Genomic DNA, 13985 nt, shown 5'->3' with positions numbered 1-13985 from the left:
TATGTTGTTCAGGTAAGATAACAGATAACTCAGGTAAGAATTCCAGAAGAATCAGCTCTTGATACTCATTTGTATTTTTCATGTATGAGATTATAAGGATCATTAGTGATATTCAGGAGAACAGATCAATAGGTACTACTTTCGGCAGATCATAGTTATGAAATAATTAAAAATCTAACATCAGTTGAGTCGCATCGAATGATTGTAATCAAGAAATCTGTTCATCAAATAGAAGAAAAAATTATATTATCGAACAATTGAGCGATCTTAGTATTAATATTTACTACTCAGGCTAAACGATTCTGAAAATCCATGATCAATCATACAACATCTTGTATTGGTTTTCAATATCTGAAAGTTCATTAACTGAACGCAATAAGCTTTCACTCATTTGGACGTTAGTGTGTTTTAAACTCAAACAATCCGAATCGTTCCTTGTGAAACAAATATTTAAATTGCAAATAAGTTCTATGCAAATTTGAACGTTAAAGAGACAAACGTTAAGGTTATGAAATATGAACCTCCAACGAATCGGTCCAATAGTTATTGACATTTCTTGCTCACTCCGAATTGAAAAGTAATCTTTAAATATAAGAGATACATGTCAAAACTTCAAATAATTAACTATTGTGATGAGGATAGAATTAATTCTGCCATGTTTTAACAGTCTTTCACGACTCAATATCTTTATTCGAAATAACGTATAAATTCACGAATAACGAATTATCACAATAACAAGAATTAAAAGTGACAACCCAGTCAAAAGTAATAAGTAATTAACAATTACATGTACTTCAGAAAATTGCGCAGAATATTATTTGCTAATGTAAATGTAAATTCAGGACGATTTCAATCAATAATGCCCTTCATTGAATGTCATTGACACCTTTATTTAATGAAAGGAAGTTTCCTTTCATTTTTTATAGTAAACGTAAAGGTTACCGGTGAAAATTGAGTCCATCTATACATTAATTAAAACATAAAAGAGAAGGAAAAGGTTGCGATATGCATGAAGTAGCACTGGCCAGTTATTTATTGACGAATCAACATAGAAATGACTCATTAATAATCCAATCAATTATGAGTCGGAACAGTGGTCATTGGTTTTTGAAAATTTATACTGGAAATTATGTACCATGTGCCTTATTCAAGTTCAATTCATCTTCATAAATATCAACCTAAGGGTAGGCACACAGCAGTTAGTCAAGACAAGACTAGTCACGATTAGTCACAATACTTCACATAGTTGTTTATGAAGCAACACACACCGATAAGTCACTGCAATTAGACATGTCTTCATAAGCAACTATGTGAAGTATTGTGACTAAACGTGCCTTGTCTTGACTAACTGGTGTGTGCCTAGCCTAAACTGCATAACCAATAAAAAAAAATATCACAAGAAAATATGACTAACGATGAAAATACTGGATTTGACTCTCAAGAGTTGAAACTTGTGATGCAGAAATGAAATGTTATCCAGTTACACACACATCAATTATTTCTGGATGTTCGATTTTTTGCCGTCCTTATGAACTCTACAAGATGAAATGGAACTGGATAAACATAATAAGTTTGACAATTTGACATAATTTGATTAATCCAGTGGAATTAATAAGGACAGCAATAAATCGTTCGTTCAAAAATCGATATGTGTGTAACTGGCTTGAAAGGGTAGGCTACTTGATGATATTTCCATTTCCATTCCAGTTCAAGAAACTTGAAAACTGTGAAAACTTTGTATTTAGCATGAGGTGGAAGTGTTCTACATTTTTTTTTTAATTTTGTTAGATTGTAGGAACGCTATTTGTAGATTGCATGAACACTGAAAAATAATAATTGTAAATTTAGGATTAAATTGTAAGAGCGAATCGTATAGGTACTCACCATCAGGATTGGGTATGTAGGGGGCAGAAGGCGGTGTAGGGGTTCCTGGTTGACTGGAGGGGGTTTGTGACTTTTGCTGACTGTTGTAACCACCCAGGTATTCACTGAGATCGGGGACACACACTGAGTCGTACAGACCGTCCGCAGCGTTCTCCAGGCTTGTCCTCTCCTTGTCAACTTCTGCAACACATGCAAATAGCACATGAAACATCATACACATGTACAGAACGTGATGATTTTACTATTGAAGGTTGAGAGAGATGGATGAAAAAGAGATGATTTTGGAATTCTATTCAGTGTCCAGTATAAACTATGAGTCTATGCAAAACTTAGATTGCAGCATTGCTCTTATGGAGTAGAGGCAGTGCTGCCAGATTTCACAGAATCCAGAGTGCCCGTGAGCTAATTGTGTGAAAGAGCGTAGCTCTTTTTGGTATAATAAGCATAGGAACGGCAACAGTGTGCTCCTATTGTTATATTAAACATTGGCCATTAAGCCACGTGCGGCAAACTAAGGTTTGCACAGACTATATTTGTTTTCACGGACTATAGATATTTGAAGCCTGGAAAACAAAAGCCAAATGAATGAGTTTCGCTTTGAGTTTGTTCACACATGAAGCATTATTATCATTCTTCCTACTCTGGATACTGATCTAGTAAAATAGGATCTGGAGATTGATTGATTCGCTGCCTTTATTTGAAAACCTAGAAGGGCGAAGGGCGAAATGATGCATATTGAAATTGTAGAGGCGATGTATATTGATAGATGATGAAGAGATGATCATAAGATGAGGCCATATGATAATAAGGGTGAGGCCACACGAGCGTTTTTCAAATGCGTCGGCAGGGCAGGAAGCTTACCGATTGGCTGATTGGGTTGTCGTTCAGGAATCAGCTGATTCGGGAAGCTGACTGATCGAGAATCAGCCAATCGGCTTCATGTCCTACCGACTCGTCTGAACATCTGAAAAAAGGCTCGTGTGGCCTCGCCTTAAGTGTTCTGCACTTGAAGAAGGAGAATACTAATTCTTTTTCCTCACAGTTATATAAATTTAGTGATCTATTGGAGGTCTATTAGAATTCTTTGATCATCATCATCTTCACTACAGGGATTAGGTTTATTGATTAACCTGTTCCGGTACCCATCTCTTTCTTGGCCTCCCTACATCTCTTTTCCCAGTAGGCCTATTTGCAATTCAAGGGGTATTCTCCCAGGTGGCATTCTATCCAAATGACTGCACCAGTAGCGTCTATTTTGTATAATTCTTTCATGCAGAGGAGCAACCGATAAAACCTCCCTTATATCAGTATTTCTGATTCTATCAACTCTAGTGCAGCCAAATACACTCCTTAGAAACCTCATTTCTGCAGCTAGAATTCTTTGATTACAACATTATTTGTTAATTTTCCAAGTATGCACATCTAATAATAAATATTCCTGAAAACCAGGCAACAATCTGTGTTTTTGTAAATCAAACCAGGTTCACACTAAGCAAAGGACTCTAATTTTGAGGATTACGAAAGTTATATTATAATATTGTTGGATGTGGATGATGATAATTATGATAGAAAATGAAAATGATGAAGCGAACCATCGTAAGCGCTCATTTCTAACATGGAGTTGTAGATACACAAAGTATGGTTGAAATACTATTAGGCTAATCAATGAGAATGAGACAAAGGAATGATGGATGCAAAGCATAAGTCTGGCGGATCAGACAAGCATTCGATGGGACTGATAATAACCGTTCACTACGAGACTGGTTTTAAAAGCAGCACTGATTCAAATCAGACAATGAAAAATGTTGCTCGAAATGGCATTCTGACGTTTCAAATACGGACAGCCAGTACTGTATACTGTAGCGAGTCGAGCACCTCTGCTTAGCCGACCAAGGACGTGGGACAATACAAGACAATAGCAACACTGAACCTATTGCAGCTCATTTCAACGTAGTCACTCCAAACCAAGAATTATCCTCACTACACTCAACGAAAGGCAATGCTCAACTTGGCACATTAGAGCACACACCTGGTTAGTATTATTTATTGTCGATTGTTAGGGGATTTTTTGGGACAAGGATCAAATAATCGGCACATTCGAGTAGAGAAAATATCAAATGTAATTCATTGACTTGTACAAATGTACTTCATTGACTACAATCTTTGTATTAGCAATGTGAATAAAGAATTAGCGAATAATTGTCGAATAATACATAATACGAATTAGCGAATAATACAATCTTTGTATTAGCAATGTGAATAAAGAATTAGCGAATAATATCTCAAGTCATTGCAATAGGAGAATTCTGAGTGCAATTACTGGATTGGATTTTAGTGATTTTAGTTCTCTTGTGAACGGTTCATGAAGTATTACGTAAAGTTATTGAATTCGTATGTCACGCCATCTTAATGGCGTTTAACATATTATTTTAACACTTGTCACTCGGAATTCCCAACTTGTAGGCGTGAATAATATGACAATTATTTATACTAATACGTAATAATTTTGATTATTTTTAGACAAAAATTATTCAATAATACAATTGGAGATTACTGTGAATAGGGGCATTACTCATCTATTTCTTGTAATATTTCTTACAAACCGTTTGCAACAATAGTCAATCTTGATAAAAAAGATAATTAGCTGTATTTATTTCCTAAATTTGATATAGCCTAAAAGTCTACTAATCAGATATTTATATCACGAGAATAAGTATTGTGAATTTAAAAACACAAACCTATACTCTAATCAAAAATGGAATAACCACTACCTCATTATTTTGACACGGAGAATCAGGTTATTGGAGATCAAAGTTCTTGAAATAGGAAAATATTATGCAAATGTAATTGCCAGTTAAATTTTAATCCTGATTTATTTCATGAAAACCAATCAGAGAAGCCGGCTTTTCTAAAAGGCCTTCTCTGATTGATTCTCTTGAAATTAATCACGATTAAAATTTAACTGACTTTTGTGCAAACGGGCCTTAGAGTGATAGATATGATATATCTGTACAGTAATTCTAAAACCTCAACCACCCAACAAATACTGGTTACAATAGTAGTTACCAAGTTGGAAAATGCGCAGGAATTGAACTGTGGGCAATTCGGAATAACAACAAGCTGTGAGTGATTTCGATTACGATTATATTTCCGAATAATTCGAACAAAACGAACGACAATCGACTATTTAGAGAGTAATGAGAGAATGAGTAAAGGAGAGAGAGAGTTGGGAGAGGGCAAAAGTTTTGACGACGCAAGGTCGCGGTCACAATGGAATACTTCCTGGAATGGCAGTGCTAACAAATAAGGGCCAGGTACGGTTTTGTGCTAGCCAGGATTTCCTGTGGCTCCCGATCCGGGGGCTGTTTCCCGGACATCCCTTTCCTGGTTTTGCAACTAGTCCGGGACTCTCGCCTCGGAGTTCAGTTGAGTTTTCGCAGTCGATTCGAGCAGCTCGTCGCTCGTGGATACTCTCAACTGCCAGTAATTCAGCCAGTGTTATGTGGAGTAAGTGGTGGAATAGAAATTTGATATGTGATTCGAGCATCTCGTCGCTTTGGATACTCTCAACTACCAGCAATTCAGCCAGTGTTATGAGTGGAAAAGTGATATGTGATTCGAGCAGCTCGTCGCTTTGGATATTCCCAACTACCAGCAATCCAGGCAGTAAAAAGTGGTGGAATATAAATGTGATATGTGATTCGAGCACACATCGTAATGGATAATCTGAATTGCACGCATTTCAGGCGGTGGTGTGTGGGATATACGTGTGACAAGCTATAGGAGTCAAGCTAGTGATTGTGCATTGAAAATTGAATAAGGTTGAGTACGATATACAGTCCGTAAACAGGGTTATAACAGGGTTATAGTGTGTGAATCCAAGAGTGAAGCCAGTTTACAAGGTGTTCTTCAGATAAGGCTTCTGAGTGCAATTACTGGATTGGATTTTAGTGATTTTAGTTCTCTTGTAAACGGTTCATGAAGTATTACGTGCAGTTATTGAATTCGTATGTCACGCCATCTTATTAGTATCAATCATGTAAGATATGAAGTACTGGTTTCAACATTGGATATAATAATTGGAAGTGAAGACAGTGTTAAACGGTTCCTAATATGAAGTTTTTAAGTTCAGTTATTGGTTCTGAATATTTCTCACTGGTTTCAAAAAATCCAGTTTAAACTGAGATTGAGATATGATTATTCCATATAGAAACTCATCAAGTTGGATGAGTAAACCAAACTAGTATATTAGTAGTTGGGTGAGTAAATTGAGTGTACTAGTATAAAGAAATTGAATTTTATTCTTTTATTAATTCATTACCATTATAGAACTACTACTCCATACTGCACTACTCCATATACTGTGATATTTCACTATGATACTGTATATCAAATATTGATAAACACACATATACTGTGATACTGTCATATACTGTGTTGCTGTTATGTAACAATAACCTAGTGCTTCGATACGTTAGCATCCAATCATTCTCCAGGAGAATCTGTCAATCATCAAATATTTTTGTACCTACAACGTTTGATCTGACAAATTTGACAATTAAATTGTTCCCTTGACAATCCATTCTCACAATAAATGTAATAATACCAATCAAGTTGTAGAGATAGAAGTGATAGATGGAATGGAGAATGAAATAATTTTGTATGTCACGCGATCGTATTATTAGTATCAAACATGTAAGATATACAGTACTGGTTTTTGATAAATTTTCATTATATATTTATTTCTTTATCAAATAGAGGGGAGGGAGAGTCAATCAAAACATCGAAATACCATTATAAGAAATTTAACTAGTCTTGGCTTCAGTAGATGATTTTCAGCAACGATATGTTGTAAGGTGAAGAAAAACATTAACACCTCTAATTTTCAGGATGAGGATAGGCTACCAGCATTACACCAATAAATCTATTTTTAGAAAAGTAATTTTCTAGTCCACTTATCGATATAATAAGCATTGATCAATCAAAAAAACATTTATTTTTTGTAATAGTCCTGAATGAATAGTCTACTTTTTCAATAAATATCCAATTCGTTCTCATTCTTACAGAGTAGAATATTTTCAAGTTACCAGTACTACACCTCTTCTTCAGTAATTATGAAAACATAAATGGCAAATCAAATAGCCTCAACTTATAATTAAACTTCTAATCTACAAACTTCTAAACTACTACAGTAAACTTCTAATCCTTAATTAATAATTTTCAATTCTGACTTCTATAGAAGTGAATATGTTTCAATTACGAATATCGATTTCACACCAATCCGATTTACAGTTCACTAGGAAAATTTATCAATTATTCCATTACAAGAGTGATGGAATTCCAATAAGGAAATTCAGCAAGAAATCATCAGTTTGTTTTAAAATCAAAAGTAGCACACCTTAGAAATATTTATAATTTTGTGCAATAAAACGTGAAATCAAACAAAACAGTGCACTGGTGGTGTTACCTTAATCTTGTTTATTGAATACTCACTATGTGAGAAGAAATGTAAATCCATCATCATTTTGAAAGACATGGAAAGATAATCAATAATCAACAACTTTATCCAATACAATAATTTACTTATCACAAATATAATCCTAGATAATCAAGTTATGTCGATGTTCAAGCTATGTTATATTAGCTATTGTCAACATAATCGAACATTTCCAAATTCCACAGGAAGGTATCAAGTAGAAACTCAGTGATGTGATCCTGAATGGCACAGCTAGTGATTTGGAAATGACCGATCCTACGACCTCTGGTCCATCAACATACTACTGTAGCGCTCCCACAGAATCGACGGAAAACAGGTGAATTAAATCCAACACATTCATAAAAAAAGCACATGACCACACTGTAGGCTACACACAGGATAGGTAGGCAGTACCGTCAATCGACAGAAAAACATTTTCAACTTCCGGTGTTTGCGCACTCTGTCATGTCACATCTCTCTAGTCTCTCACACATCATACGAGTGAGACGGAGAGGGAGATAATCAACCCTTTCCCATCGGCATGCATCACTGGGCATCCGGGCGATTCATGAATTTTCATTTAAGGATCGCAATCACGATAATCTACTAATTAAACCTGACTAACATGATTTTTCATTTGCATAATGAATTGGGGATGTGGCAGATCAGTTAAACTTGAAATCTATTAATATTAGAGTGTACATATTAGTGTAAGCAAAAAAAAAATACTGGAACATAGCATGAATAGAACTTGACAGAACTTGAGTTTGTCGCCTAAGCTCGACTTGATATAAAGACATTAAACACTGGTGTGCCTTTGGAATGCTTGCTACCATCGGCTTCCATTCAAAACATTCATGTTTTGGAATATTATTAAAATCAAATATATCTACAAATATTTGACTATGTTATATTAATGTTACATTGTGTAATGTTACCTATGTTACATTGACACTCTGAGGACCAAATGCACCATCCACTTTAAACGCTAAACCAAGATTACCAGTTAATTTGGTGGCATTAATTATAATGGATTACATCCCGGGTATAAATGATCAGTTGATTCATCTTCGTTCAAACTGAGATGGTGAATATGATGGCCCTGATTTCCTCCTTATCTTGCTTTCCTCAGCTATTGGCAATTTTCAGGAAATTTGTAGAATAGAACAAGTTTATTGAAATAGTATGCCAGTAAGCATCATATCTAAGTTGTCTTTATGTATTCTTCTACAGTATTTTACTAATACTGTACTATAATTACACTATTCAGTGGAAGGAGCTGTATAAAGTATGTAAGCTTATAAACAAAGAAAAACTGGTACAAGGATCTGTTTTTCTACTCAGTGAAATTCATCCACTGATGACAGTAATGAATCAAAATTCGGAATACAATTTAAAAGGAAATAGAAAAATCAGTTTTAATAGGAATTTGAGTCAACACTTTGTGCACCACTGAAACGTTAGTCATAGTTTTACTTTAATCGTATAATCACTGCCGTGGGGGAGTCCTATAAAAATATTGTTCAATCATGGACAGGAACGAAGAGGGGGGAATCCACCTTCCCCTGTTCCCCTAGCAAGTGCACTCACGCACGCACCAACACCCGAGACAAGCCATTGTGTTTCCGGTGAATGAATCGAGTGAAACAATATTGTCTGTTCCCCTCGACACCATTAAAATAATAAATATATTCCAGCAGACATATTATTGTAGCACAGGGCAGCAAAGGATTGCTGCTACATCACCAAACTACAATTCGCTCACTGAAGCTGAACCAACGCAACCTGCTTTTGCTTTATAACATGACCAGAGAGTTCACCCTACTCCCACATTTTCTTTGCACATCTCGAGCCTCTCTCTAACTTGACTCTCATTAATTTCTCAATTATTCACTAGTTATGTTCTCGTTTCATGAAGGTGGCACTGGTGAACGCAGAGAATTTCAAAATTACACAGAGGATTTTCATCACTCCACACTTCCTGGAATTACCTCCACAACAACTCAGAAAGTTACATGGAGAATTTTACAATTTTTACGCAGAAATATTGAAGGGTTGTGATGTAAAGTGACAGACCTCAACATCTGATAGTACTAGAGGTAAATAAGTAGCCTCAACTGTTCATCATTGGTGAATTATATATTATATTACTTTTTATGTAATTTATAAGGAAAGTTAATAATAAATGGAACGAAGAGGAACGGAATGTAGATGTGAAAGTTATCAGAATAAGAAAAACAGATATATTTCTGAAGGAAAATGAATGGAACGTAGAAAAGCGTAATGTAGGACTAAAACCTATGAGATTAAGGGATAAAGGGAGACATATATATTTATTTGTATCTCACTTTATCTGAAAATAAATTATTGACCAAATATCCAGAACGGTTTTATATCAATTTTCTTGGAGAGAAAATGATTCAAAATCAATTCACGTTAGGCATTTTGACTGGAGTCAAAATTTATAGTTTCTATATAAATTATTCTTGTAAAAAGTTGGGAAATAAGTTACAAGAATTATTCAATGTTGTCTAATTTTGTTATAAAAACAATCTAACATCATAGTACATTGGACGATACTCTATAAAAATGTTTTGGTTAATCAACTCAAATAATCACAATACGATGAATAAAGATAACTTATTGTCAAGATATTGAGATGCTTTGATGAAGTTATTGGTATAAAGATATCGGTGAAAAACGGTGAAGTTGTGATACTTAAGGTAGAGATAGTAGAAAACTAGAAATTTCTTGAAAAATCACATCCAAGGAATAACTTTCTTCAATCACGGATTGGTGACAATTTGAAACATATAAATATTCATGGCAAAATTCATTTTTGGAAAGAAAAACTCATCCTCTGGAACTCTACAATTCATCCCACTATCCGTTTCATTACCCCGTGCGTGTCTCTTTGAAAAAATCGGTAACTATCATTTTCTAACACAATGCGCTACAAAGAAACACAACAAGCGAGAGAAGGAGCGATTGATGATGAATGTGTATGGGAGAGTGGGAGAGAGAGCAAATGAAGAAGAGCAAGATCAGTCGAGAGGGTAATGGCCAGCGCTGCACCGGAAGAAAACAATCACGAATAATTTACAGCAAACACACATCGAACTCACAAATTCTCCGCTGTTTCTCTCCTCACAAATGATACAGGACAAAGAACAACATCTGGTTGAGAATTTACTGAAAACTCTGGAAAGCTAGATTGTGTTTTGAGTAATGATTGTATGTAATGTATGATTGATTTGTAAATTGTTATAAATTCAAACGTTCGCCTACAATATACGAACTGATTGTTTGATTGATTAGCTGTCTTTATTAAAAACCTAGGAGGACGAAGTTAGGGCGCAGCCGGCCTTCTCTCACACTAGCAACCATCAAATACAATAATTCTAAGTAAAACTAGAACACTGTACAAATATTGTAAGATTGTAAGATTGAGGAAACAAAATAATTTTGACAAAATGAGAAAATAAAAAAAACTTTAATAGCGAATGAAAGAAAGAAAAAAATTAATCTATCTTTGGAATTTAAGTTAGCTGCTTAGAATGAAAGTGGTCTGAGTCAAAAATGTACAATACTAGGTTCTTTACTGAAATGGGTTCATTTTTAGCTCCTCTATTCAGTATGATAGTGTTGTAAGTCAATAGTTCAATACAATGAAACTGTTTCAAGATTATCACCTGGATTTTCTAGCAGCTTGTTTTGATAAAACGCCAATAATTACTCTAAGGGCCGGTTTCCGAGCTCGGGATTTAGCTAAGTTCTAGACTTTAAACAGCTGAAGTCAGAAAATTGACTTTCCGAAACGGGGCGTAGTCGTAGTCATAGTTAAAGTCACATTTAAATTAAATTTTGAGAAACTATAAAATTGAGCACAAAATAAAATAAAGAGGAAATAGTGTAAAGTTTCAGCTATTTTGAATAATTTAGGAATGTTTGATTTTGTCGAGGAAAAACGTTTCCAGTTTTAGAAATGAGAGAATGAAGATCTATTTTGCTGCAACTATTTACTGCGACTACGCCCCGTTTTTTCAGGCGTTTTACGATAATTGGGTTGGCGTTCGAGAATCAGCTGAAAATTAGCCAATCGGAGAGCTTCCTGCCCTGCGAGTCGGCGGGCAGAAAGCTCTCCGATTGGCTGATTCTCGATCAACCAGCTCCTCGAATCAGCTGATTCCTGAACGCCAACCGAATCAACCAATCAGAGATCTGCCCTACCGACACGTCTGAAAAAAGCACGTGTGATCTTGCCACCAGAGTATCTAGTACAATCATGATTACACAATTCAATTTTCATCTAGTCCTTGAAAATTTGTCAGAAATGAACAGGGCCTAAATACGTTTTTGGAAAAATTGGAAAACTGTGATCTAAAAATTGATATTGCAAATCGTACATTGAAGTTGATTTCAATTACCTTTTTTATTAGGGCTACTCTTAATTATCAAGAGATAAAAATAAGAAATCCAAGTACCCTTTTTTTAATTTCTATTTCTTGATTTCAATGTATGAGTAGATGAATTTTGTAAACTCAAGTGGTTCATTGAACTATTTTCGATGAGCTCTTACCTTTCTGTAATATTTCCAGGTGCTCCCAGAGGATGTCGCCCATGAAGGGTGGCGCCCTGGCGAGGAAGGCCTCCTTGCCCATTGCGCAGATGTCCTTTCCACGGATGTAGAACTGGTGCATCGACTCATGCATCGGCAGCGAGAACTCCCTCGCCGCCCAACTCAGCCAATGCGCCACCTGTGACTCACTCCACTGCCGAGGATCTACAACAAAATTCATCAAAAATCATTACTCAAAGGTCACTACAATCATTTAGTGGGAAAACATGAAGAACCCAATACATAACCTATAAACTTGAGTGTTGATAGGAAATGACATTGGGTAATACGGCAAGGCAGAACATCCAAAAGTCTACTACAATCATTTAGTGGGAAAACATGAAGAACCCAATACATAACCTATAAACTTGAGTGTTGATAGGAAATGACATTGGGTAATACGGCAAGGCAGAACATCCAAAAGTCTCTCTTTTCCAATAAAAGCCATAAGAATAAATGAATAAACTACAATATATCAAATCAAGTTTTATTCAATGATATCACTTACATGACAAATTCCATTATACAAATGATATTACAGATCATTAAATACAATACTGTTTGCTTACGAAAAATCTTGTCTGCAAACAGGAGTGAAATACATTCGGAGCACAACTAAAATTGTTGAGAACCCTAATATATTGATACAGTGATGTAAAAACAATATTCTGATTGAGTTGTGAGTTGATCATCTTCCATTTCTAGTTGATCTTCAAGATCTACGGAGTCACTTATCGATTAGAGAGACAATATATTGATTGAGAACAGAGTGGCTTTTTCAAAATTCTTTGTTTGTATAAACTTATTTCAAAATTGAATAGAATTAACACTGCTAGTCAGCCATCAGCTTAAGTTTTCCTGTTGCGTGTTATCAAATAAATTACAATGATTCATTGGTGTTCTAGAGTTTTCATTCACTTCAAATAAGACTATATTGAGATTAACACTCCTACAGTGTGATTCACGTTGTAAAGTCAGTAGAAATGATGGGACACAGAGTTGCCAAGTTTCAGATTTCTACCGACTTCTATAGTAGATATATGTGATTGAAGTTATCCCGGTATATCTGATAATATTAATTGTTGGTTCTCATTGATCAATTTGATTTCATTCGTCAAGAAAACTTTATTTTCCACGATTCTATTCATTTTGAAATACATTTTCATAAAGGACATTTAATATTTCGGTAGTCCATTATATTATTTCTTAAAAGTTTACTAACGATTTGACAACAGTGCAGAGTTGGAAAAGAATGTGATTTTTCTAATGACACTCGAGGATAGCAAACCAATGTTGATCAAATGCTGAATTTATATCGTAAATCGCAATATAGTCTTCTTCAAAGCAAATAACTGTAGATCACCAGAAATAAATTGTCATTTATTTTATAACACGCGACAGGAAAATCTGAGCTTATGGCTGACTATATAACAGTTTCCATTTTTATTGGTTTTTAAATTAGTTTTCAATTCATTTTCAATTTGAAAAAGTTCATTTCACAAACAACAGCAGCTAATCGACGAGGAAATAAGCTTGTAAAATGAATTGACACCCATTGTTGGAAGGCGAGCCAATCTCACTTTCCAATTTTCAAAGACAAATAGTTGCTGAACAAATATTACGGCTTGCCTATTGGCGCTTTTCAATTGAGACGGGCAAGCATGAGCACCCAACCAAAGATTGGAGAAAACCAATTAATAGCACTCGATACTTTTTCATCACCAATTTTCATAATTTTTTGTCTCGTTGCCGTTGTTTTCGGCTTGTTGTAGTCCAGTTAAGAAGCACAAAGGATCACTTGATTTGGTTGGCTGTGTGGGCTAAATGAGGCGGTGAACGAAGAACGAGATCGAGAAGGCAATCTCTCACTGCCTTCACGTGACAGCGCTCTCCTTCGCCTTCTCTCTCACGCCTTATCTGTGCATTCGCTCTCTTATCAGTTCGCTCTCCTTCTAAGCAGTTTAGCGGCCAATAGTAATCAATGAGAGCAGAACGGACATTTTCTTG

General features: G+C 35.3%; 1 protein-coding gene and 1 long non-coding RNA gene across 7 annotated transcripts in view; one reads left to right on the top strand and one right to left on the bottom strand.

Moving 5' to 3' along the window:
- The window catches only part of LOC111059182 (protein C-ets-1), a 229077-nt gene that overhangs the window by 52024 nt on the left and 163068 nt on the right, over positions 1-13985 (bottom strand). For all 6 annotated transcript variants that reach the window (XM_039426261.1, XM_039426260.1, XM_039426258.1 and 3 more), the window contains 2 exons: positions 11940-12143; positions 1885-2064 (listed from right to left, as the gene is read on the bottom strand). In XM_039426261.1, coding sequence (XP_039282195.1) covers positions 1885-2064; positions 11940-12143 — 384 coding nt within the window. The remainder of the gene's footprint in view (positions 1-1884; positions 2065-11939; positions 12144-13985) is intronic.
- Positions 5315-9459, top strand: LOC120350931. The gene is made up of 3 exons (XR_005571108.1): positions 5315-6143; positions 7567-7697; positions 9279-9459. It is a non-coding gene; the product is annotated as an uncharacterized LOC120350931 (long non-coding RNA).

This window comes from Nilaparvata lugens, chromosome 4 (genome assembly GCF_014356525.2).
Source record: "Nilaparvata lugens isolate BPH chromosome 4, ASM1435652v1, whole genome shotgun sequence".
NCBI lineage: Eukaryota > Metazoa > Arthropoda > Insecta > Hemiptera > Delphacidae > Nilaparvata > Nilaparvata lugens.
This window is presented reverse-complemented; position numbering and strand designations above follow the sequence as displayed.